The sequence below is a fragment of the Lepisosteus platostomus genome, chromosome 5 (genome assembly GCF_059453375.1).
Source record: "Lepisosteus platostomus isolate fLepPlt1 chromosome 5, fLepPlt1.hap1, whole genome shotgun sequence".
NCBI lineage: Eukaryota > Metazoa > Chordata > Actinopteri > Semionotiformes > Lepisosteidae > Lepisosteus > Lepisosteus platostomus.
The window spans coordinates 19,723,581-19,750,739 of NC_142615.1; the positions used below are offsets into that span (position 1 = coordinate 19,723,581).

General features: G+C 44.7%; 1 protein-coding gene across 3 annotated transcripts; it reads right to left on the reverse strand.

Annotated features, from left to right (window-relative positions):
- Window positions 1–4,328: 4,328 nt before the first annotated feature.
- LOC148664579 (RING finger protein 112-like) lies at window positions 4,329–26,926 on the reverse strand. Of its 3 annotated transcripts, none has more exons than XM_088631518.1 (17): window positions 26,904–26,926; window positions 26,001–26,056; window positions 25,577–25,847; window positions 25,037–25,231; window positions 24,779–24,901; window positions 24,228–24,332; window positions 24,082–24,132; window positions 23,454–23,510; window positions 15,413–15,499; window positions 13,615–13,738; window positions 11,770–11,882; window positions 11,074–11,127; window positions 10,807–10,878; window positions 10,487–10,702; window positions 6,964–7,179; window positions 5,786–5,992; window positions 4,329–5,316 (listed from the first exon to the last, which is right to left on the reverse strand). In XM_088631518.1, exons 2-17 carry the CDS (start codon window positions 26,030–26,032, stop codon window positions 4,936–4,938), a joined length of 2,304 nt encoding a protein of 767 aa, XP_088487644.1. In that variant the 5' UTR covers window positions 26,033–26,056; window positions 26,904–26,926; the 3' UTR covers window positions 4,329–4,935. The 3 variants fall into 3 exon arrangements, with proteins under 3 accessions (XP_088487644.1, XP_088487643.1, XP_088487645.1); XM_088631517.1 differs by lacking the exon at window positions 26,904–26,926 and adding an exon at window positions 26,666–26,861; XM_088631519.1 differs by lacking the exons at window positions 5,786–5,992; window positions 26,904–26,926 and adding an exon at window positions 26,666–26,861.
- Between the last annotated feature and the right edge of the window lie 233 nt (window positions 26,927–27,159).

Genomic DNA, 27,159 nt, shown 5'->3' on the forward strand with positions numbered 1-27,159 from the left:
GTCAACCTCCCTGGAGAAAAAGGTACACATGAACAGACTTTAGCTGCCTTAGACGCTTACTTTACACCGCGGAGAAAAGTGGTTTTGGAACGGCATAAATTTAGGCAGAGAACTTAGTCTCAGGATGAATCTGTTGATGCTTTTGTGAATGCACTAAGAGAACTGGCTAAACTTGTGACTTTGGAGTATTGGAAACTGACATGTTAAGAGATCAACTTGTGGAAAAATGTCCACATAAGAGACTGCTTGATAAATTGTTGCAGGAGGAAGGGCTGACTTTAGAAAGAGCTCTTACAGTCGCTAGAATTCATGAAGCAGCTCAAGCAGAATCAAGAATGCTTTCTGACCACAGTGACAAAGTGACACTGAACGGGGCGCTCGCTCAAAATTTACAAACAAAAGCCGAGCAGCAGGACGCAGTCATGCAAGAGATATAGAACAGGGGAGGGCTGACATTACATGTTACAGGTGCAGACTAACAACGCACAAAAAGATGAATGCGGAGCGCGAACAGCAAAATGTCTACACTGTAAGAAAACAGGACATTATGCATGAGTGTGTAGAAAGAAAGACGGTTCCCATCATGAAAAGAAAGTTAATACAAATAAGAAAGGGACAAAACTACGAACAATTCAAGAACCTTCTTCAGACTCAGATGAATTTGTTAATTCCATTGACCCTGAAGGTAAAGAAACTGTTCGAATAAATGGCCAAGAGATAAAAATGGTGATAGATACAGGAAGTCAAAGAAACTTCATTGGAGTAGAACTTTTCAAGAAAGTGTTTGCACACAGAACAGAACTTCAGCAGACTAAGAAGAAATTTTATGCCTATGCACAAATTAGTCCACTTAAGTGTGTTGGCTACTTTGAGGCACAGCTGAAATGGCAGAAAAATGTAATAAAGGACAAAGCCTATGGAACTGAAGGAAATGTAGAAGCATTGTTGGGAAGAAAAGCTTGTTTTGATCTGAAGATTCTGAATGTAGGAGACACTGTCAATGCAGTTGACCAGTCTTCAGAGAGGTTTAAGCGCTTAGCACAGGAATATGAGTCACTCTTTAAAGGTTTAGGACAGATCAAGGGTTACAGTCACAAGGTTACAGTAGATGAGAAAGTTTCGCCAGTAGCTCAAAGTCTGAGACGAGTACCCTATCCAATGATAGAAGCTGTTAATCAGGAGTTAGATAAAATGTTGGATGATGGAATTATTGAAGACGTGAATGAAGATGCAGAATGGATCTCAAATATTCTGATAATGCCTAAAAAAGACACCAAGGAAGTGAGACTGTGTGTGGATCTGCGAGAAGTGAATAAAGCAGTTATCAGAGAGAGATATCCAGTACCAACGGCTGACAGCATATTGCAAGCAGTGCAAGGAGCCAAAGTTTTTGCAATGTTAGATGCTTGAAAAGGGTTCTGGCAAGTTGAGTTGGCCCCAGAATCAAGACACCTGTCTACCTTCATCACACACAGGGGTTGTTACCTTTTCAGAAAAGTTCCTTTTGGCTTGTCTAGTGCCTCAGAGGCCTATCAGAAGGCTATGGACTCAATGTTGTGTGCAATACCAGGTGTTGTATGGTATATGGATGATGTTGTAGTACATGCGGAAAATGAAGAACAACTAGAACAGAGGCTCAGGCAAGTATTCCAAAGATTCCAAGACAGAGGCTTAACTTTAAATAAAGATAAGTGTATATTTGGCCTGAAAGAGATCGAGATACTGGGACATTTGGTCACTGCAGAGGGAATAAAACCAGACCCAAAAAAGGTGACAGCTGTTTGCAGTGCGCCGAGACCTGAGAATGTTGCACTTTTGCGCTCATTCTTAGGAACTTGTGGATTTTTTATGAAATTTATTCCTAATTATGCAGATATATCAGAACCCCTTAGAAAACTAACGAGGAAAGGACAGAAGTGGGAATGGACATCCGAAACTGAGAAAGCCATTGCCGAGTTGAAAAGAGCACTTGTAACTGAACCATGTCTGGCATACTTCAAACTAGATGCGCCACCAGTAGTGATCAGTGACGCGAGTCCTGTAGGACTTGGAGCAGTATTGCTACAAAGACCAGAAGAAGCCAGTGGCATATGCAAGTTGCTCACTTACCCCAACAGAAAGGCATTACTCGCAAATAGAGCATGAAGCCTTGGGTTGTGTTTGGGCAGTGGAACATTTAAGGACATATTTATGGGGAGGCAAGTTCACACTTCAAACGGATCATAAACCCCTCATTTACATGTTCAATCCCAAAAAGGCAACATTGTTACCACCCAGGATACAAAGACTTGGATTGAGAATACAGCCGTATGATTACAGAATTGAACACATAGTAGGGAAAACCAATGTTGCAGACTCATTGTCACGTCTTCCTTTACCAGACACAGAAGACACTGGTTATGTAGACACCTATGTTGATAAAGTGCTTTCAATCAGCACTTATGAACTGCATGCACTGACACTTGAGGAACATAAACAAGCAACAAGCGAAGATGACACATTGAAATTGTTGATGTCCATAGTGGAAAAAGGACAATGGCCTAATCCAATTCCAGACGAACTGCAGCCATACCACAGGTGTAGGTTGGAGTTATCTATATATGATGGACTGCTTTTAAGAGGACAGAGGATTGTGTTACAGAAAACAAAAATCAGACAAGCATTGAAATTAGCACATGAGACACATCAGGGTGTGGTTCGTACAAAACAGTACCTGAGAAGCAAATTTTACTGGCCCAACATGGACAGTGATGTTGAAAGACTAGTCAGGAATTGTTCCACTTGTGTGTTGAATCAGCCATTGTAGGAGGATCAACTTCTCCAACCACTTGAATTACCACCAAGGCCTTGGACAAAATTGGGCATTGATCTGGTAGGTCCCATTCAGAATGAATACATATTGACTCTCATAGACTATTATACCTCTTACCCTGAGGTGGTTGTTGTATCAGACATATCTTCAGCCACAGTTATTAGAGAGCTGATGAACATCTTTGCATGATTTGGTTATCCACTAGAGGTAGTACCAGATAATGGCAGGCAATTCAGTTGTTTGAATAATTTCTGACTAACGGTGGAATTAAACACATCCGTGCATCACCTTACTATCCGAGGAGTAATGGCAAAATTTAAAGATTTCACAGATACCTGAAAAAGGCCTTGAGAGCAGCTGCGACAGAAGGAAAAAAATGGAGAGAGGAACTCACTAAGATTCCGCTGGCTTATTCATCAACACCACACAGGGCATCTGGAGAAACCCCAGCTAATCGTATCTTTGGACGTGATATCCGGACTAAACTACCAAACGTGGAAAAGAAAGAAGAAAAGCCAAGGGACATTCAAAAGACAAAAGATTTCCATAGACATCATGAGGAGTACGCACACAAAATGAAATTATATGCAGACGAGACACATCGATCAAAGGGATCACAACTTCAAGGTCAGTGATGTAGTGTTTGTGGCTGGCCTAGACAACGGTAAATTGGATGCCAAGTTCAAAGACACTCGCTATGTGTTATTGAGAAACAGCTCTTGTAAGTCTTTTGAGTTAGTGAATGTGGAAGATGGCTCAAAAATAATGAGAAATGTAAAACATCTTCGACACGCTCCTCCATTGGATCTTGATTTTGAATCTGCAGAAACAGAAAATGCTGAGAATACTGGACTTTCTGACGTGCAGGAAGTGCCAAGTTCTCAGACAGTGGAGAGTACATCCATAGGAGAGCAAGTAACTTTGCCCAGAAGTGAAGTAACAACCAGAAGTGGCAGGGTTATCAGGAAACCGGCTCGTTACAGAGACATTTAAAAATATAAGACTTGCATAGCTCTCCAAATGTTAAATTGCCCTTTTTTGTTTATGTTATCTATGTACAGTAGATGTTGCTTAGACTGCTAGAAATGAGGTGATATTTAGAAGTGACTTAAGTAGAAATTGAACTAAAATTTGAGTTGGTACGCATAGAAATAGTTGAAAAAAAAGTTGTAGGTGTTGAATAGAAATGGAAGGTTTTACATACATTTTGTTGTAATAGTTAATAACCGTTTACTGCTTGTTGATATAGAATTGTTACAATTGTATGGTAAAGTTATGACTTTAAAAATAACAAAGGAAGGGATGTAGTTTAGTGAGTAGACATTGCGAGACAACAGAACGAGAGAGTAGAAGGTGGGAATATATGGTGTAAGGGCGTGATCTGTGTAGTTAATAAAATAGTTAAAATAATATAAGAACGGCTCTTTATTAAGATACACAACAGAGATATTTCAAAGTTGATGGGAAATTTATTTTTTGACATAGAATCAGATTGAAATAACACAGACGACCGGGATATGTAATATGACTTTAATCTCTGAAAGTCAAAATCAGCTTGACACAAAGTACATAAGGAGTCCTCTCTGCACTAGAGTTCAAAGACCAGTCGGGCAGGCTCATAGTTCCTATTAGCTGTAGACCTGAGAAGAGCTAACCTGCACTAATTAAGACTGTAGACCTGAGGAGTTACTCTGCACCAGTGAGTAAGAAAAATGTTTAAGGGCTTTTTCTGGTTTTGTGTCTCTGTAAGAGGCGAAGCAGACTTGGCTCTTGAATGCGGGAGAGAAATCCAGAGGATTCCTACCCACCCCCCCATGCAGGAAGGCCAATGTACAGGGTGTGAATCCAGCTCTGTAGGGGAATGTTGGGCTCTGTGGACACTGTGGACAGAGAGTCAGCACCAGGAATGGCTACTGGTGGATATTTCCTCATTACTGAAAACTCTGCCAGATGCTGTAGCACCCCCTGGCGTTCACCCATCTGCACAGTGCACAGTGGTTTCCTTGTCTGCACTGGTGCACCCTGTAGCTGTGGCCATAGTCAAGACAGGACACCTGAAGATAAAGAGTGCAGTGCCTCTCTCACCAGCCGTGGCTCAGTGTTTGAGAGGATAGGTATCACTGTTATGGCCTGTTCCTCTTGATCCGCTCGTAGACGGCTGACGCTGCTCTACCCACCCATACACTGGCCGTAGTGCCGACTATAGTTCCTGTGGCGATCCCAGCCTGCACAGTTATAGCGCCCCCGACCAAGAAGGCCCCAGCCACGCCTCCAGCCACACCCCCAGCCACGGTCAGCACAGGTATGGTCACCACACAGCCCACAGTCAGGCCAAACTTGATCTGATAGATCTGCAGGAACTTCTCACTCTTAGTGGCTGTGTACTCGCAGAGCTCCTCAAACTCCCGCTGGCTGACTTTGTCCTTTACATAGTCCAGCAGTTCTGTCTTCTTTACCTCCAACATCTCTCTCATCTTCTTTGGACGTTTCAGCATGTTATTGCTCTACAAAACATTGAAGGGTAAGTACAGTAAGTAAAGGATAGCTCCATATATATTTTGAACATTCCAGTACACCCCAGAAACAAGCAGAAGACTACTCCAGAACACCCTGGACACAAGAGCCTATGCTCTGGTGGCTCTGGGTGTCCTAACAGAATGCAAATGTACACAAAGAAACAAGGAGTGTCCATCAGGACACCCCAGAATGAAGCACGAGGTACCCCAATTAAGCCTGTGAACTCCCACACAGATCTATAAACTCAAAATATTCCCACACAATCATATATTTACCTGCTTATGCAGAAAGCCATCAAATTCCTGCTGCGCCTGCAGGAGAATGCAAATGTACACAAAGAAACAAGGAGTGTCCATCAGGACACCCCAGAATGAAGCACGAGGTACCCCAATTAAGCCTGTGAACTCCCACACACATCTATAAACTCAAAATATTCCCACACAATCATATATTTACCTGCTTATGCAGAAAGCCATCAAATTCCTGCTGCGCCTGCAGGAGAATGAATTCCTTCAGAAATCTCTGACGCTGAGAGCCCAGGATCTCTGAGAGCTCCTGGAAGTCCTGCTGACTGACTTCACCCTGCACATGGGACAGCAGCTCTACCTCCTTCTGTTCTACAGTCCTCCTCATCCCCTGTGTGGGGTCGGGCATGATACTTCTCTGAGGAAACAGAGTGCAAGGTCATTTTAGAGCAGAGGGAATCACACTATGGAGTGGATATTTGAAACCTGACACTGAAATCGGTAGCTGTCGCTTTAAGACATGCACGTATGAGTGACGTCAGTGCGCCAGTAATTGTGGAAGTGTACATCGTAAAGTTGAGCTTGGTGTGTGGTTCCGTGTGATGTGAATGCAGAGGTTAATGTTCAGAATTTAGTTGATGGTGTAGCTATCAAAAATGAAATGTATATTGTTGATATATGAGAGGAGGGTGATATATTAGTTAGACAAAATTGGTGGATGTTTAGGGATGAAGTGATCCCGACTCCCATGAGGTTCCAGTGCTGTGTGAGTGGGTTAGCGGGAATAATGTCCGTAACGGTAAATGGTCTTACATTTTTGTTAGTTTGCATTTCTTTAACCATCGTTTGTAGAGGAAATGATTTGTTTTGTTCTTTGAGTATGACCTTATTCTGTTTAAATTGTTCAGAGCGTGTTAAAAGAAGACTGTGATATTCTGTGCGTCTTGGATTAGACGAGATAAAAGGGTGAGTAGTCTAGTTTTTTTATATTTCTGTGATGTAATGGGACCAATGAAGAATGTGGCATTCAGACTAATGTGGAGTATTTCTTTCCTTAGGGAAATTGCCACTACCGTATTTTTTTCTTTTGTCTTTGTTATTTTAGTAGCACTTTGTGCATCCTGCTGTGTGTATATCTCCATGTATATCTATGTAAAGCTTTCGAGTTAAAGGTTATACTATATCCAATCTAAGTTCTGTAACAGAAAATAATACAACCACTAGTTTTTATGATTTCATGCAGATCCAGAATAAAAAGAATCCCCATTTAAGTTTATTGTAGTACGGTGTGTTCTTTCCCGGGCTACATACACACACTCTCTCACTTCCTCTCAGTTTCTCACTCTCACACTCTCTTTCATACACACGCACTCTCACATACACCCTCACCTGCTCATGCAGAAAGTTTGTGAATTCCTGCATCGCCCTCTTGATGATGAGGAGAGTGTATTCCTTCAGGAATGTCTCACGCTGAGAGTCCAGGATTTCTGAGAGCTCCTGGAAATCCTGCTGACTGACTTCATCCTGCACATGGGACAGCAGCTCGAACTCCTTCTGTTCTACAGTCCTCCTCATCCCCTGTGTGGGGTCGGGCATGAACCTTCTCTGAGGAAACAGAGTGCAAAGTCACTTTAGAGTGGAGGGCATCACACTACACCCTCTGCACTGCTCAGGACTCCCCAGAAACAAAATGGAGCCCACCCAAAAATACCCCAGAAACAAGCAGAAGACATCCCAGTGGCATCCAGTAAAATACACAGACAATGTGACTTACAAACACTCTCTCATACCCTCCTTGTTTGTCACACTTTCACAGCCTCCATGTTTCACACACTAACACACCCTCCTTGTTTCTCTTACACAAACACTCTCACACCCTCAATCACACAAACTAACTCCTCATTTCACACATACACCCTTCTTGTTTCTCTCACACTCTCACTCTCACACACCCTCCTTGTTTCACACACTCACACCCTCCTCATTTCTCATACACACTCCTTGTTTCACACTCATACCCTTCTTTATCACTCTCTCACCCTCCTTGTTTCTCACACTCTCACACCCTCCATGTTTCTCCCTCTTACACACCCTCAATGTTTCTCACACTAACACACTCACACACCCTCCTTGCAAGACTTTAACATATCAAAGGATCCTCAGTTCCTCGCAATATTGTCTGCAAGGTGAACCATTGTAGGGATGTCCGAGAACATTTTTGGATAATGTTTCTTTCTTGAGGTTTGGGAGCGAGCCATAAACTCTACTGGAGCTTTCAGAGGAGTAAATGGTTTTCTGGAAGTCAGGTTGTCTCAGTATCTAAGACACATAGAGCGCAGAGACTAAGATCTGAGAGAAGTCAGAGAGTAAGATCTGACTTCAAGCAGAACCTTTTCAAATCTTAGGTCCTTTTAAAACCCTGTGTGGTTTTACGGATGGTACAGTACACGACACACATTATCCCACAAGTTACATGTGTTGTGCATCCACTTTCCTGTCAGTTAGCTAGCTCATGAGGGTGCACCCTCGTGGCTTGGCTGGCAGTTTCCCATTTCATACACGCAAAACATTACCAGAATTTATTTTAAAATCGGTTTCCTGTTATCTGTAGTAAATCAGACACAAACACAAACTCTGAAGGGCTAACATTATATTTTCTGTTTATTTGTACTTAGCTGTGTGAGAGAGCTGATAGGGCCTAAGTGTGTTGGGACTCCTGGTTTGTAATTATCAGAGGAAGGGTTTATTATTTTTTGTGTATATTTGTTTCATTTCTTTACTTTTCCACTATATATAATTGTTTGTTGGTTTGTGGGGAGCACTGTCCTAATAAATCATCACTTTTTCACCTAAGTGCTATTGTGGCCGAGCCATTGTTCTGTTTTAAAATAACTAACTTGGGCACCCCTCCTGCCTTCCCTGTGACACCCTGCTCCCTGATATTGTGACAGACAAGAAGTAGGATTGCTTTGTAGTAACAATAATGGAAAATAAAGAAATTCTTACTGATCATAACTGATAATTCTGTTGCTGTATGCTGTAGGTCAGAACCAGAAGGTTCTTGAAATACCTCTAGCAGTCACAGGACTTGAACTGTAATGAAAACATTAGGGGAAAGAGAAACACAGAGAGGACATTGCTGCACAACAGCTTGAAAGCAGGCGTGTGAAAATATCAAATCTTCAGAAAGATGAGGGGACCCATGGTTAGTATCGCTGTCTCGCGCCGCTGGTGCCTTCATATCAGTTCTGGTCCTGGGGCTCTATCTGGGTGGAGTTTGCATGTTCATGTGGGTTTTCTCTAGGTGCTCCTGTTTCCTCCCAAACTCCAAAGACATGCTGGTAGATAAACTGGCTTCCCATGCTGGGAGTACCCTGTCTTCTGCCTGCAATCTAAAAATGCTCTTGGAAAACTAGTTTACACAAATCTTGTTGCATGGAACCTAATTATTTTCTGTGACCCCTAATGTAACGTTTATAATGTGCTGGCTGTCTTTGCTGTTTAGTTAATACATTTGATGTTGTTTTGTAATATTTTGCAGAGTCTATATGTATTTGCCCTTCATTGTAGTATTTCGTCTCCGAATAATATACTTCAAAAAAAGAAAACAGAAGGATTATAAGTAGAACACACACACACTTCTTGTTTCATACTCACACCCTTCTTCATCAGTCCCACACCCTCCTTGTTTCTCTCGCACACAGCCTCTCAACCCTCCTTGTTTCACACACTCACATGCTCTCCTTGTTTCTCTCACATACTCTCACACCTTCCTTGTTTCACACTCACATGCTCTCCTTGTTTCACACACTCACACGCTCTCCTTGTTTGTCTTACATAGTCTCACACCCTCCTTGTTTCACACACTCATATGCTCTCCTTGTTTCTCTCATACACTCTCACACCCCCCTTGTTTCTCTCACACACAATTCAATAAAATTCAAGGTGCTATATTAGCATGACCGATGGGTACAATCAGTGTTGCCAAAGCAAATAAAAATAATAAAATTAACATAGAACAAAACAAAAAATAGAAGTAAAATAAAATCTACAGACATGTTACAGACATTTACAACAAAGACATATTATATAATATTGACATATACTGTAGGCGGCTGGAGCATTATTGGGAGACGGACTCACTGTTCCTCAGGCTCTCTCACACAACTCACACGCTCTCCTTGTTTCTCTCACACACTCTCACACCCTCCTTGTTTCTCTCACACACTTTCATGCCCTCCTTGTTTCTCTCACACACTCTCACACCCTCCTTGTTTCTTTCTCACACACTCTCACGCCCTCCTTGTTTCCTCGTTTCTCACTCTCATACCCTTCTTCTTCATCACTCACAGACCCTCCATGTTTCTCACTCTCACACACAAACCTTCCTTGTTTCTCATTCACAAACCCTCGAAGAAAAAAACTCAGTCTTCACTCAGCTTTCCAGACAAGATTGTCAGAAGATTGTCAAACAGAGATCTTTAATTCAATAAGCCGAAGGGGAGCATATCACAGAGAATGGGTTTCTCCTAGCACTCAGTAAGATATGCTCACTTAACTGAAGTTACACTTTCTTTATTATACATTAAAAGTAGGCTAGACTTTAACATATCAAAAAAATATACAGGGAAAAGACAGTGTCAGAAGTCTTTCAAGCATAAACAAAACAGGACAGGAAGATGCCATTTATCTCTAGTTGAATACAGGCTTTAGTTGCAGAAAGACAGCGGTCTTAGGTGCAAACAGAAAACCTTTCCTGCGCATCGTCACTGTCTAAACCCATGTCACTCAGACTTCCACACCCTCCTTGTTTCTCACCCTCCCCCCTCCAGTTTCTTACATGCACACACACAGTCTCACACCCCCCCAGTTTCTTACACGCACACACACACACTCTCACACACACACTCACCTGCTCATTCAGAAAGTTGGCGAATTCCCGCTTCTCCCTCGTGATGATGAGGAGAGTATATTCTTTCAGGAATGTCTCACGCTCAGAGCCCAGGATCTCCAAGAGTTTCTGGAAATCCTGCTGACTGACTTCACCCTGCACACGGGCCTTCAGCTCAGCCTCTTTCAGCTCCACAGTCCTCCTCATCCCCTGTGTGGTGTTGTGCATGATCATTCTCTGAAGAAAGGGGGAGCAAGGTCAACAAGCCCAGGAGTTCAAACACACACACACTCTCTGACACCTTTATACTAACATTGTCACACACTTTCACACACTGTTACCTGCTCATTCAGAAAGATGGTGAACTCCTGCTTCACATGCCGGAGAGTGAGCTTGTTGAGGGCATGGATTAGCTGGAGGAGGAAGCAAAGGAGTTACCGATTTAACTGACATTGATAGAGATGTTCTGGAATGAAACACACATTTCAAGTAATGATCTATCCTGACAGGCTGAAGGAACTGAGTCTCTGTATTCTGAAGGAACTGAAGACAGGAACAGAGAACAGTTGAAAAGGTTTTCTGGGTCAGCAGGGAAGAGAGGGACACACCTCTGCAGGAGAGGAAATTCTGTATGTGCTTGTGAGAATCACATGTGCCACTTCCTGTGAAGACAAGAACAAGTTCAGTGTGGTTTCATTGTGTAGTGTGGGGTCACAGCTTCACAGTTTCCATCACAGGCTATGCAGGTGCTAGTTAGCCCCAGTTCTGTCAAATTGGGACTGACACCTACACAGCTTCTTCCCCCAGGCCATAACTCTTACAAACAAGGACACTTCTCTCATCCCTCCTCTGTGATCAGCTGTATATCTTCATTTGTAGTGCAAAAACAAAATCTACAGATAAAAAGTGATATGTACAATTTAACGACACACACAGTTAAGTAATAAAATGTAAAATTAATACTGTGTTTATTTACAGAAAATATCAGTAGAATGTGCCATTAAATATATATATATAGATATTCCTTTTGTGTTATTGGAATTTATGTCAATACCTGCACCAAGAGAAATTTATTGTACTTTTTGTAATAAATGAATAAGGTTTCTGAATTCATTCTCAATAATTGACAGACAACACATCAAAACAACTAACAGTTCATATCACACTGTATCCACTGTATGGCTTGTAGTCCATAGGGCTTTACTGCACTGTACTGGTTTTTAACTTTTTAACATGATCTTTGATGTGTTTTACCCTAGTGGTGTATTGATGGCTGTTGATTGGTTCAATGAATAATGTCTTACCTTGAAAATCTCTGCCAGTGTCTTTCCTGTCACAGTTGACTGTATTGTCTGCAGGACCTGGACAATGTGGTTGATGTACTCTTTCAAGCAGTGCTGAAACTGTTCATTCATTTCTTAGAAAAACACGAGAAAACAAATGAGTAATAGAAGCTAGTCTTGAATTTAGACTAGACTACTAATTTTTGCTATTCACAATCCTCACAAACTCTGACACATGCAACCCAGTGGATTTCCTCAAAATGAACACTAAACCACCAACCAGACACAAATGGAAACAAGTGCATTAAAACTGAGAGCAGAAGGCGCATCTTTACACAAAGAGCAGTGAGAGTGTGGCACAAGCTATCCAGCTGGATGAGATTCTCAGATCAATGATCTGCTATCTACTACAGAAGCTGGATGTCCTCCTCTTGTTTGTAACCTGTGTGGTGCCATTGGGGTAGTTAACACCACATTGGGCATGATCAGGCTCTCATTCTCCCTGTCACACTCCTTTATAAGCTCTTTGGGGTTTCTTTTCTTTATCATACACACACTTTCCACTGAGGGTGGCAATCACACTAACCACATCATTGAGGTAGCAGGATACATAAATCCATAATCCATTACATCTGGGCCCTTTGACTTCAGAGTCTCCAGTTCATCCGTTTCTCCTCACTGCTAGGAACCTCCTGCTTCCAGACCCCAACACAGAGCCTCATGCTTCTACTCCATTAGGTCACTGTTTCAGACTCAACAGGTGCCTCAGATTCCCAGGTCCACCTCCAGCCATGATGTCCTCCCCTGACGCCACCAGGTTGAGTTACAACCTGGTGGCTCACACAAGCTCACACTACCTACATCACAGAGTCTATTCGGCACTACACACTGTGCCGAGACCCAACACACTGTCCCTCTCTAACACACACTCACAACCTCTCTGGTTTCTCACTCTCACACCTTTAGGTAATGAACTCACAGCTGCCAGCGCACCACTGTGTTACACCTACGTAGCTGCCAGCTCACTTCATTGTGCCCAGCCACCACCGCACTATCTCCCAGAGGGTGCAACTAGATAGACCCCACTCGCTTCCCCGATAACAATGTATTGCCAGGGGGAGGGTCCCTCTACCACACAACCCTCTCTGATCCACACACACTAACTCACAACTCACACATACAGTGGACACGACAGCCCTTCTCTCACACACTAGCAGGATGCTGTCCCTTTAAATCTTTCTATGATCTCATAAAGCTCAGTTTCTTCTGTCAGTCTCCTCACAGACTGACGTTTTCACTCTTTTCCCCGCAGGCTATTCCTCTCATAATCCCCGCTGGAATTGTCATTCGTCTCCACCCCCTCACAAGGTTAATTCATCAGCGAATCATTCTTTATTCACTCATACTAGACATGGCGGCACACTCTTCTAACATCGTCCCGACTAGTAGCGGCTCACAGCAGCTCACAGCCGCTACTGTCAAGCTTCAGCCCGGCTCTCCCACAGCAGAGCCTCCACATTTGTCCTTTCACTACTGCAGCCACAGCCACACTATGTTCTTGCTGGATGTCCCCCCCCTTTTAAACCACTTCTACAGCTGCAGTTCATTCACCTATTCAAGTCAGGTGTGGTTTCCATGGCAACGTGTCTTCCTTAATCCGAGTTTCCACCCTCCACACCAAACACTCCCTGCATTGTACCACACATGCTTCCAGGCCATTAACAAACTCACAGCATTGCAGAACTTTACCACCCGGAGCTACCTGTAGCTGGTTTGCTACTCAACAGTACCTCCCTGTGGTTGACCAGAACACCTGTCTACAAGATTAGGGCAGCTGCTCTGGGAGTGGAGCTGTCCGGTTTTTACCTTGCATGGTTCCCTGTTGACTCCAAAGCAGTCGGTCCCCAGGAAAGGGCATGAGGTGGCAGCATGGGCTCTTCTCCCTGAGGATCCTCAGAACCTGTTTGTTTGTCCCTGACTCCTCCAAGCGCTGAAAGCACAGACAGACATGTCGACAGGAAAGGGGTAGGATCCCATCCCTCTGTGTCTAAAATAATGCAGCTCTGAGCCTGAAGGAACAGGCTCTGGAGGGGGTTTCTTTAGTCTTGAGTCCCAAAATGACAGTCTGAAGGAACGGAGTCTCTTTAGTCTGTAGGGTGTGTCCCACACTGCCAAGCTGGAGGAACAGAGTCTTTTTTAATCCAAAAGGAGTGTCCCACACTGACAGACTGAAGGAACTGCTTCTCTTTAGTCTGTGGCCTGTAGTTGTCTGTATGAGGCAGTGTTGTAGCTCCTGACCGGTCTAGAGTATCAGTATCTCTCTGCCTTTCTCAGCACGGGTCAGGGTTATATATACAGATGCAGCCATTCAAAATGCGCGGGCGATACCGCATTATTTTCTGGTATGCTGTACGCAGTCTACCGCAAGCTACCGGTAAATACCGCTAGTTACCGTAAATTCTCCTATAATACGACAAGCAAAATAATAGTATCCGGAATTTCCGCAAGGTGGAGCTAATAAAGCTCAACCTCTCATGTTTGAGCTGTGGCCATCAGTCTTTAACGAAGATATTACTAATAGTATTAGTAATGAATGACCTTGGACAAGCTGTAAGTGTAAACTCAAAGTATTGCCCTGGTCAACATTCTTTTTTTCATTGACCGTCTTTGTAAAAGTACAGAAAATACAGAAAATGTAGAAATGCATTAGCCTGATTATGATTAAAAAACACATAATTAAACACGCGTTTGCGATTTAAATCAGAACACGATTTAAATCAATATAAATGTTTATATTGTAACGCATACTGTCCAGCCTCCATTTCTCTATAAAAATTCACTCTGTTGCACACACACACACAATAGAAGCAGGAACCGCTGTCAGAAAGGAAGAAAGTGACTATTCATTGTTATCAAAAATGACTTAGAATCGATCATGTTGTGATATTTTGAAATATAAAAGTCAATTGATTGTCCATAATATCGCTATTCTATTTTTTCGAAGAAATGTTTGTTAAAAGAAAAGTCCAGCACCAGCTGGATTTGAACACACAACCTGTGCTTTGTTAGTCACACACCTAGACCAGTAGGCTCTGTACGGGGGAACTTGCATGAACAGGGAGGCGAAACAGCCTTACACAGCCCTGTCGCAGTACACGAATATAATCATACCGTTATTAAATTCTTGAGATACGCGATTCCATATTATATTCCCATTTAATCAAATTCTAAAAGTATGCTTGTTGACTCCGGTATCACGTTAGTTAAAGACTTCGAAGCTTAAAATGTTTAGGGAGAAATGGAATACTGGTGTGTATTTTTTTCTTTAAAGTACCAAGACCAGCTATATACTGTATGTTTATTTTCCAAAATTAATATCGTTTATGGCCTTCACACGCGTTGCAGTATGCTCCTATTCTTTTTATGCTCAGCTACTCAGATTTCCCTTCAGTGGTAAAATTCAATATCTACAACGGGCACAGTAAAGACGTTTACAGTAAGTCTTTCTATGACAGACCAACGGACCACGAGTGCCCCTGTCGGTCAACCGACTACGTACCGCGTCATGATACGCGATACCGCAGCCAATTACCTGCGGTACGTGTCTGTACCGCACACTTTGAATGGCTGCATCTGTATATAAGGTCCATAGTATTTCTCCTACCTGGATGATTCTCTCCAGATGTCGGAATCCTCCAGACTGTCCAAATTCCCGAGTTTGTGTCCAGTCCCGCACCAGGAAATCAAACCCCTTTATCAGAGATTGAGAAAGATCTCATATCAGCTCACCTCACAAAGTCATGAAATCCTAACGATTTCTATAGATTGAAGAGCCTCACTTGCTGTCCTACAGTACAGCTCAAGTAATAATGTGCATGAGAATGATTGAAATAGATTAAATGGCCAAACCAATATTATGACAACTGTTATGATGCCTGCAAATCTGCTTTCTCTCAATTGGACACTGCATGCCTTAGTAAATTGGTACTGCTGAAAACAATGTGTTTATGGCTGCTTTCGACACTGTTAACCATGATACCTTCCTTTCTCATGTTTGCAGAGACTGTGGCTGTGTTTGCAGTTTCTGACACTGCTTCCAATGGTTCGGGTCTTATCTGATGCTGGGGCCTATACTATTCAGAATTTGCCTGTATCTATGTGGTCAATTATAAAGATCACATGGTCTGATCTATCATTTCTATGCTGATGATACTTAAATCTACATCCATACTAAGCCTGACACTGAAGTAGCTGTCTCTGCACTAACTGCATTTCTAATATAAAACCCTGGGTGACTCTAAATTTCCTTAACTTAAACTACAACAAGCCTGAAGTCATGTTGCACCTGTGTAACACTAAGGTAAAGCCAGTGTAGTAGCCCTATCTGTGGATAGCAGTGTGCTGGAATTTCAATCAAAATTGAGGAATTTAGTAGTGATCCTAGCTTGACTTCCTAACCAGGTGCACGTGATCATATTACCCCTGTCCTGGAGTCCTTGCACTGGCTTCCTGTCAGGTTTCTTGTTGATGTCAAAATCCTTTTGCTCACCTATAAGGTTCTGCATGGCCTGGCACCGCAGTAACTGTCTGATCTATTATCACCCTTGTAGCGGTGAGGCTTAATAATAATGCAGAATTAAGTGTTTCTGAGCTTTCCCAAATTAGGCCTCATTTCTCTGTTCATCTCTGTGGTGCAGCCACAGAGAAACCATTCATGCAAGGTGATTTAAGGTCCAAGGACAGCTCCCAAAGGGGGATGCACTTAGCTAAGCCTGGCTATCATGATCAATGGTCACCCATTGGCGCCTATCTGTCTAGGGAGTGCGAGTTGGACATCTGGATTGCATTCCTAAGTGTCAGGACTAAGTGACTCATATCTCACCTTGATCAACCAATCAGGGACCGGTAGGGCCGAGTAACCCACGTGGGACTCTGATGCCCATGGAACTTTCAGCCAATCAATGAGCTGAAGTTCCTCCAGGTAAAAACAGGCAACACAGAGAGCCTGAGAGATTCAACAAGATTCAGACAAGATTCAGAAGGAATTCAAAGGAGAATCCCAAGGGCAGGACATTCTCGCAGCGCGCCTCCTGACCATCCTGAGACTCAGCCCGGACAACCACGGAACGGCCAGTGTGTCCGAGTGCCAGAACTTTCCTTTGTTCTAAGAGTCTAGAGTGGAGGTTGCCAGAGAGTAACCAGCAGCAGGCCTCGTGAACAGGTCGGATCTGTGGACAGCTGAATCACTATTCAGAACTAGCTCTTCATCATAACGAACTGGTCCTCTTCCTGACTTGCTGGGACCCACAGTCATCTTTACTCCTGTGCACAAACTTTGCTAGTTAAAGCCAACAGTGAGCATCAGCAGCGCACCGTCGCAAGCCGCACAGCACAGCCTGGCACCAAGCCAGAGAGCGCGGATTGGACAGCAACAGCCTGCAACTGTTTCTTTGTGCCCGCAGGAGATCTGAATCCCCAAAGATTGGATGAGTATTCAACTTCAATGCATTACAGCTCGAGAATTCAATTGTTATCCCAACCAGTTGATATCAATTTAATTCCTAAGAGTTATGTACTTGTTTGAGTATCTAATGTAGAAGTTGTAACCAAGTTCACTTTACGAAACGGTCTTAATGAATGATATACTGAACGTATGTCCTCTTGATGTGTAACTCTTTGTAACTGACCGAATATACCTTTTGTATTCTGATAACCCTCTCGATAAGATCTGTTAGGTTTATATGCATATTCTATGTATTAATAAATGTATCCTCGTGTATTAGTACCTGTGGGTGTGCGTTGTTTGAGTTATATCGCATGGTTGGATTCTAAAGCCACCAAAAGAATCAACTTTGTGATTTACTGCTACAATTAATAATTGTCTCAGTAAATGCCCAAACCCTACAGAACTGGTGCCTTCAGAGAGCCACTATGATTACATATTTGGCGTCCCTGAAACGGCTATGAATCACTACATTTATTTGGCGTCCCTGGCACGGGCGTGGCAAGACTGAAATGAGTCAACCAAGCGAATAATTCATATAAAACGCCGCGGGTTTCATACACGACAATACAGTGTGCTGAAAGCCGAAAGGAAAAAAAGTTCCCCTTGCTCTTTAAGCAGTGCTTGATTGTTTTGTGATCTTTTGCGATCTACCGGGTTGATTGCATACTTGATCTTGTGGTTTTCTGTGGTAAAACTGTAATTTCGTACTTAAAAGTAATACTCTTTAAGTTTAACGATGGTTGCTAAAAGGTCTGAATTCGAGTCGCTATTAAGCACTCTCTCTAGCAGCGACAGGTCTGACCACGATCTCTTCCATATCTCCGTCAGCGGAGAAGCTAGAAGGATAAATCTCCATTCTCTGAGAGAGCTAGCGAAGGACATAGAGAGATTTGACCCCGCAGTGTCAGAGAATAATATCGAGAGTTATATTCAAGACCTCAGGTATACCCTGCAGTACCTGCCAAACGCCACAGAACAGGAGAAAGTGTTTCTGGTCAGGAAAACTACCAGCAGAGCTGTACATGAGTGGATGGCTAGGCAGATGAAAGAAGTCTGCAATGACTTTGAGCAGCTATGTCAAGCACTTATCGAAGAATACAGTGCGTTTATTGACCCGACTGCTGCGATAGCCGCCGCTCTTAACATTAAGCACGAGAGAGCAGAGTCCCCTCGCGAATATTACGAGAGACTTAGACGAACTTATTTTGCAGGGCGAAATGATGAGGGTTGCGAAGAGAACACACATTTCAAGGGTTTATTCATTGCGAATCTCCACCCGTCAGTCAGAAAGATGATCTTAATGCATACAGATGCACAGACCATGAAAATGACTGATATTAAGAGATTCGTGCAGAAAGCCTGGGAGTATGATGTCCAAAGTCGCTCTGAGCAAAAAGTTGCTAAAGCGACTGCGTTCGCCGTCAGAGCCAGCAGGGTTAATTCCCCCCTGCTCGAAGGAGCACAGGCTCCTGAGCTGGCTAAGCCCCGTTCCAAAGCACTCACACAGGACCGCACCCAGCGTCCTAAGTGCCATGAGAACACCGGGGGAGGGAAAGGGCTAGAAAAGGCTGAACAAAAGGATTCAGTAGCCGCCCGCCTGGCCAGGCTGGAACAAGCTTTATTAGGACAGGGACAACCGCTCCCCAAGGCTGCCGGAAGCGTGAATGAGCTGATACTCTCCACTGGAGGAGGCGGAGACCCGCCCCCTCTCCCTCCCTCAGTCTATCTGATTGAGCGGAAGGGTTCCTGCCAGGATAAGGTCAGCCACTCCCAAGTGAGTGCTGACTCCACCCCTGAAGTCACAGAGCAGGCAGTAAAACGCAGAGGAAAAGCAAGAAGCTTTTACTTCAAGGCTGCCATGGGAGATGTCTTACCCAGTGAGACACTGATTGACACTGAGGTTGAAAGGTGTTTGAAGTCACACGGCAAGCTCAAACGGGTAGAAAAAGAAAAGGGCATGCGACTCAGAGAGGAACCTTTGGTGAATCACCAGAAAGGCAAGGTGTGGAAACAGGTCAAGGCTCCTAAGCCTTCTGTACAGAAGGAAAGGGGGGCCAAGAGGCAGACTGTGCTCACACAGTGCCCACCGAACACAGAAGCCTATGCGGAGATTCCTTCTGTTCCCTCTGGACAAGAAATAAAAATATTTCCTTGTTCCCCAGATATACAGGGAAGTCCTGTCCCGGCTGAGGTCCCAACAGCCTCCCTGCCACAGGAGCGCTGCTCCGAGCAGCCGCCTGATCCACCAGGTAAAGCACACACCTTTTACATCCCTAAAGAGGAGCAGATCTCCCCACCTGGCGATGAAAAGGAGCTTTCCCTGTACACCCTGGCACCCAAGAGGGGTCAGGACCACCACCCTGCAGTGGTGGAAGGGATCCAGATGGCAGGAGAGCAGGTTGGTGATGTAGCCCTCACCCTTAGCCCTGACAGGTCCTCTATTAGTGAGGATCTGCTTGAGCAGCTGTCACAGGGCCACCGCCAGGTGCCCCTAGTGCAACATTCACAGGTTAGACAGGAGGTCCAGCTGGACGCTGAGACTACTGCGCTGTGGACACACCTGATCCCAGATGCCGATTCCCTCTGCTTTGACCCAGGGAACCTGCAGTCAGGTAACATTATTTCTCACGACTACCAGGTAGTGAGTGAGACTGACCTGATTGTTCCTGCCTCAACGGCAGGGTTTCCAACACACCCAGTCCCCCAGAAGGGACAGGGAATGAAAGCCGAGCCGGTTTTCTTACAGCCACCAGCTCAGTCTGTCAGTCTGAGTCTGACCAACAGTGGTTCAGCCAGACTGGAGCTGGATGGTCAAGTCACCCGCCTGCCAGTGCAGGACATCGCAAAGAGAGGTGTCAGAATCCCCGCCTGCACTGACATGGGCCTGGTGAGTGATAGTAAGTTCAAAGACAGTGAACTAGCTATCTCACTGCTGGGGCAGCTCCCTGAAGCCCTAGCGAGGGAAGGGGGGAGCGAGCAGGTGTCCTACACCTACCCCCAGCGAACGATTGTAAACATGCCGATAGAGGGATTCCTCAATCAGGAAGTGTGCAGGGTGGAACTGAACAGTGAGAATGGGGTACCAATCCCAGATCACTCAGGTGCTCCAGATGACCACTCAGCCGAGGGTCAGGCATGCTCCACCGCTGCACCACTCCCTGCAGGGTTCCTAGAGCACAGGCATGAACAAATCGAAAAAGCAGATGCCCTGGAAACGGAGGAGCAGCATCAGCCGCTGCGTCAGATCTCCCCAGATTTTCAGGATGTTGGTGCCCAAGATGCCACAGGGCATACTGAGAAAGACACCATGTACACGCTGCGCCAGCTTAGAAAGGCAACAGTCACTCAGAAGGAGATGACTGGGATCAGCCACCCGAAAAGACTTTTGGGAGGACTGATTGCTGCCACCACTGTTGTGCATTTGCTATTTCTGGTAGGTTTGTGTGCTACTGGCACTCTCACCCTGACTGCCCCAAGAAGGCAGGGGTCAGAGATGCCAGAGGGTAGTGACAGACTGTATCGACAGCAGCAAAAGTTGGAAAGCTTAGGGAAAACCCTACAGGCAATTTCCTATGCAACAGGGTTAAATCTTATTCCCCAACCAGTGGACATGATTGTTGGTGTTATACAGTGGGTTTATGCTTGTGTGCAACAGGCCAGAATGTTGACACAAGACCTGTTAAGGGAGTTTAGTGCCACTGTAGCCAGTCTAACCACGGCACAAATTCCAACCCACTTGATTCCACTCTTCTCAGTAGAGGAGCATGTGACTTTAACCTCATCGTTCATAGCTCACCCAGAAGGCAATCCAAGATTGAATTTGGTTCCAAATCTTGAGATGGGTATGGCTACCAGAGCTATCCATTGGCTGTGTCTAAACAATTCACCAATGAAGGGTGTAAAGCTACAAATGGGCAGAGGGAGGTTAATGAACCCCATGAAGAGCAGGTGGGAAGTAAATGGCTGGTCAGCACACCACATTTAACTGACACTATGACTTGTGACGGGCAAGATACAGCTACCACAATGCAGCTACCTAATCAAACAGTTTTCCTGTAAGTTCCCGAGGAGGCCATAGTACAGCATGGTAACTTAACACTGTACGGTCTGGAACCAGACAATATAAGACCAAACTTGAGGTCATGGATGCCTTCAGGTGCCACACTAAGGAATTGGATAGAAATCCAAGAAACAGTAAGCCCTGAAGAGGTACAGGTAGTTAGTTTGCTTTAATGGAACAAACCTCCAAATCACCCTAGCAGATACCCAACACAGGTGTTGTGGTTTATCGGGGGGCTGGGAACAGGAACTGTTGTTATTGTAACACTACTGCCGGGAAGCTGGATCATGACTGACAGTGTACTCTGAATGCTGTACTCTCACATCAAGATGTACTCTGGGTAGCACGAATGAGTCAAAGGTAGCATGTCAAAAGAAAGGAAGTGACTTCTCCCCAAATATCTACCACAGAGGTATCAGATATTGACAGTGAACTTCCTGATGTGTAATTCCTAGACTGAGATAATGTCTCCTACCGTGTTTATACATACTCCAGATGTTATTCATCCTGTTTGTATCCAATGCTGGTTCCGGTATGAATTCTCGAGGAGTAATGTAGACATTTAAGGTTAATGTTCTAATGGCAAGAGACATCACTTAACTCTGTTTTGTTTTGAAGGCAACAATGCCTCGGGACCTCGTGGCCTTCAAAAAGGGGGGATATGTAGCGGTGAGGCTTAATAATAATGCAGAATTAAGTGTTTCTGAGCTTTCCCAAATTAGGCCTCATTTCTCTGTTCATCTCTGTGGTGCAGCCACAGAGAAACCATTCATGCAAGGTGATTTAAGGTCCAAGGACAGCTCCCAAAGGGGGATGCACTTAGCTAAGCCTGGCTATCATGATCAATGGTCACCCATTGGCGCCTATCTGTCTAGGGAGTGCGAGTTGGACATCTGGATTGCATTCCTAAGTGTCAGGACTAAGTGACTCATATCTCACCTTGATCAACCAATCAGGGACCGGTAGGGCCGAGTAACCCACGTGGGACTCTGATGCCCATGGAACTTTCAGCCAATCAATGAGCTGAAGTTCCTCCAGGTAAAAACAGGCAACACAGAGAGCCTGAGAGATTCAACAAGATTCAGACAAGATTCAGAAGGAATTCAAAGGAGAATCCCAAGGGCAGGACATTCTCGCAGCGCGCCTCCTGACCATCCTGAGACTCAGCCCGGACAACCACGGAACGGCCAGTGTGTCCGAGTGCCAGAACTTTCCTTTGTTCTAAGAGTCTAGAGTGGAGGTTGCCAGAGAGTAACCAGCAGCAGGCCTCGTGAACAGGTCGGATCTGTGGACAGCTGAATCACTATTCAGAACTAGCTCTTCATCATAACGAACTGGTCCTCTTCCTGACTTGCTGGGACCCACAGTCATCTTTACTCCTGTGCACAAACTTTGCTAGTTAAAGCCAACAGTGAGCATCAGCAGCGCACCGTCGCAAGCCGCACAGCACAGCCTGGCACCAAGCCAGAGAGCGCGGATTGGACAGCAACAGCCTGCAACTGTTTCTTTGTGCCCGCAGGAGATCTGAATCCCCAAAGATTGGATGAGTATTCAACTTCAATGCATTACAGCTCGAGAATTCAATTGTTATCCCAACCAGTTGATATCAATTTAATTCCTAAGAGTTATGTACTTGTTTGAGTATCTAATGTAGAAGTTGTAACCAAGTTCACTTTACGAAACGGTCTTAATGAATGATATACTGAACGTATGTCCTCTTGATGTGTAACTCTTTGTAACTGACCGAATATACCTTTTGTATTCTGATAACCCTCTCGATAAGATCTGTTAGGTTTATATGCATATTCTATGTATTAATAAATGTATCCTCGTGTATTAGTACCTGTGGGTGTGCGTTGTTTGAGTTATATCGCATGGTTGGATTCTAAAGCCACCAAAAGAATCAACTTTGTGATTTACTGCTACAATTAATAATTGTCTCAGTAAATGCCCAAACCCTACAGAACTGGTGCCTTCAGAGAGCCACTATGATTACATATTTGGCGTCCCTGAAACGGCTATGAATCACTACACCCTACTCCCCACCTCGCAACCAGTTAAAACAAGCCCTGGTCTGCAGGTGATAAAAGAGATCTGATCTTTTTTTGTGTTCACTGCACTCAAGAGTAAATTTCATACCTGAAAATGCTTCAGGTTAAAGGCTCCTTCACCCTTTTGTGCCACAAGATACAGCAGCTGCAAACAGAGTAAACACAAGCCAGCTGTGTGTCAGAGACAGAGAAAGAGAAAGTCATACTGTAGGTTCTCTCTGTTAAAACTGTCTGTAATTGCAGAGTTAATTGTTTCTGTTTTGGCAACAATGTAGTTTACCACTCATGCCAATAATCCTGAGAAGAATTTGAATCTGTCAGACAGTCTGACAGAGACACAGGCACTCATAAAAAATAAACATGGATACACATATAAAACAAATATACAAATACAATCACATACACAGGCAGACACACATGGGGAAAGATAGGACTGGCCTATTTATATAGCCCTGTGACGAAAACCAGGCAGTACAGAGCATCACACACAATAGCACCTCGAGTCCTGCAGTGCTGTGCTCATGCCACACGTCACCAGCAGGGGGCAAACTCATACCCCGGTCAGAGAGACCCAGCACTGCAATTGCTCCACAGTCCCAGTTGAAGGACCTGTGACACTGAGAGGTTCCCGGTTTTAGCCCCCCACTGCACCACAGCTCCCTTGTGCAGGTGCTGTGTGGCACATCAGGGGATAAGACCGTGGCCGGGTGCTGTACCTCCAGGTATTCCAGGTCTGTTTTCTTCACATCAGCATGAACGTTGAAGATCTGGGAGAGAGGACAGGGGAGACGTCACCTCTCCAGAGCACAGCAAGGGGTACAGAGTCATCAAGGAAGGTGGGACAGGGCCACGCAATTCTCACCATATGTGAGCTGAGAAAGACGCTCAGGGCAGACAGCTTCACGCTCAGCTCCGTCTCCCGCAACAAATCCACGGATCCCTCAGTGTCCACCAGGAAGACAGCCAACTGGACAGAGGGGACAAAAACGGAATGTTCTGATCAGAGATGCAGTGGTCATCTGTCTCCTCTTCCCTTCCGGTACCAACACAGAGCTGACAGAGCTTTACACAAAGGGTGGTGAGAGTGTGGAACAAGCTGCCCAGCCAATGGCTCAATGGCCTACTAACTACTGTACCAATCAGACTGGATGGGAATGACCTCCTCTTATTTGTCTGGTGATTTGATGCACCAAAACCTTCCCATTCCTTAGCAGAGAATGCCACACAGATGCCCTGAGTGTGGACAAGTGGGTAACAGGGGCTGGTGAGGGTCAGTAGAGCTCTCATTCCTGCTTATTCAGGATGCCTGCAGGGTCTGTGAAAGACTCTCTGACTTAGTTCAACCTGCACCTGTCTGAGTCATACAGTTGCGCCCCCTACAACAGATGAATTCCCAGCTTGCCCAGCCCTTGCCTTGCCCTCCTGTGTCTCCAGAAACAGAGGCCGGCTCCAGATGAACACACCCTTCGTCATGGTCTCAGTTCCAGGGTGCCACTCGAACCCTCGCAGAGGCTCATCGTCACTCATCCAGATGTCCTGTGTTCACAGGTAAAGGAGCATTCACAACCATGGTCATAAGATGGGACTTTACACAGAGAGTGGTGGGGGTGGGATGTCAGGGCTGTATGACACTGCTTTATACAGAGAGCGGAGGGGGTGGGGTGCTCTCACCATTTTAGACAGTTTGCGCAGGAGGTAGTTGAGGAGGAAAGACTTGCCCTTCCTCCTCTCCCCGACAATGGCCACCACACAGAGTGGAGTCTTCCTTACATCTGAGCGCAGGAAACACTGCCGAAGCACATTCTCTTTCAACAGGAGGGAGCCATCAGGACTGACATGGACCAGCTGAATGGGCTTGCCAGAGCCCTGGAGGTGGGAGACAACATTTAGAACTGAGACCAGGAGGCATTTAACTTTACACAGAGGGTAGTGGAAGTGTGGTGCAGAGTGCTGATGCCCACTGGACGGGCATCTCTCTCTGACATCCCCCAGGTCAGAGTGCTTGCTGTTGCACCAGGAGCACAGGGCATCTTAAGTCTACCCATCTCACAGTGTACACTGTGCACCTGCCACACCAGGATTCTCCAGCAAGTGTATCTGGGTTTCAAAATGTTCCCCGTAGCCTGACTGTCAGGAAAGCTTCTAATGGAAAAAGAGACGCAGCCTCTGTGTCACCCTGCAGCCCTCGCAGAAAACAATACTACAACTCACCTCCTCTCTCTTGACTGTGCTCGCACGCTCACACACCTTGTGGCATTGGGGACAGGTGACCACGAGGTCGACCCAGAAGGACTCGATGCAGTCTTGGCAGAACTCGTGGCCACACTGGATAATCACTGGCTTGGAGAAACTGCCCAAGCAAATGGAGCACTGAGGCTCAGACAACACGGTGCTTCCTATGTCCTCCTGCTCGAGATCAGGAAACAGAGAGCTCTCTACTGCCTCCTGCTGCTGATCGGACATCAGGCAGGCCGAAGACATGCTGGAGCAGAGGGAAGAGAGAGACCGAGACACAGTCAGCAGCCAATCCACAGCCAAAGACAGAAAAGGACTTGGATGGCAGGACCAGCTGTCCTGGAACTGAGTTGTCTTCTAAACACATTATTATGAGTTTAAGTTTAAATCATAATAATACCTTTTTTCTGATGGGCACTGAGAATTCCCCATTGACTCTCCCAAGTCACAATAATCCTGTTTAGACAAAGATTAAAACAAGAACAAGGACCAATTCAAGTACGATAGCATTTATAAATACACACACTGACAGATCAGAGCAGTGTAACATACAGTATCGATGACACACTGACAGATCAGAGCAGTGTAACTCACAGTATCAATCACTGACAGCCCACAGCAGTGTAACTCACAGTATTAATTACATACTGACAGATGAGAGCAATGTAACACACAGTATCGATCACACACTGACAGATCACAGCAGTGTAACTCACGGTATCAATCACTGACAGCCCACAGCAGTGTAACTCACAGTATCAATTACATACTGACAGATGAGAGCAATGTAAACAATCAGACACCGACATTTACTTAGCAGTGTAGCAGACAGCAGTGATCACACACTGAAAATCAGCAATATTTAACACTGATCACATTACTAAGTATTTATGTTTCAGATACAGGTCCAGTATTTTCACAGTGTTAAATAGATTTTAAATTTCTCTGGAGCCATAATAGGCTCTTGAACCAAGAAGAAGTATAGTAAGACAGTAATAATAAGAGGAACAGCCACACAGAACTCAACACCACACAGTCCGTCCTATAATAATAATATTTGCTTACACTTAATATAGCGCTTTTCTGGACACTCCACTCAAAGTGCTTTACAAGTAATGGGGAATCCCACTCCGCCACCAGTGTGCAGCCCCACCTGGATGATGATAATAACTTCAGCTCTGCTAGTCTAACACATCTGTACGATTTGCTCTAATTTCACTGGGCTGTACTGAAATACCACAGCTGTCTGGGCTCTCCTGATCCCTGTCTGTGTGGATGAGAAGATTTAATTTGTATTACTCACCAAAAGCAGCAGCTCCTTTTTCAGCAGAGTTGAAGTGAAAGTGAAAGATGTTCCATTTAAGGAAATTAGAACTATCAATTGTGAGCTGATCACTCTGAAGGGTTCACAGAAATTGTTATGAAAGACTCTACTGCTAGAACACTTTCGGCCCGACAGTCTTCTTTTAAATTCTGATCTCACTGGACTTTGTTGCATTGGACCTGTTTTATACCCCAATTACACTGGGCTTCATTGCACTGGACTGTGTTTTTACCCT

Excerpts from the sequence above, each read along its gene's own strand:
- LOC148664579 (XM_088631518.1), bottom strand. The coding sequence starts at position 26,032 with ATGGGGAATTCTCAGTGCCCATCAGAAAAAAG. Across the intron at positions 11,128-11,769 it reads CACTGGCAGAGATTTTCAAG|GAAGTGGCACATGTGATTCT; the intron begins GTAAGACATTAT and ends TTGTCTTCACAG. Across the intron at positions 5,317-5,785 it reads ATGGCTTTCTGCATAAGCAG|AGCAATAACATGCTGAAACG; the intron begins GTAAATATATGA and ends AATGTTTTGTAG.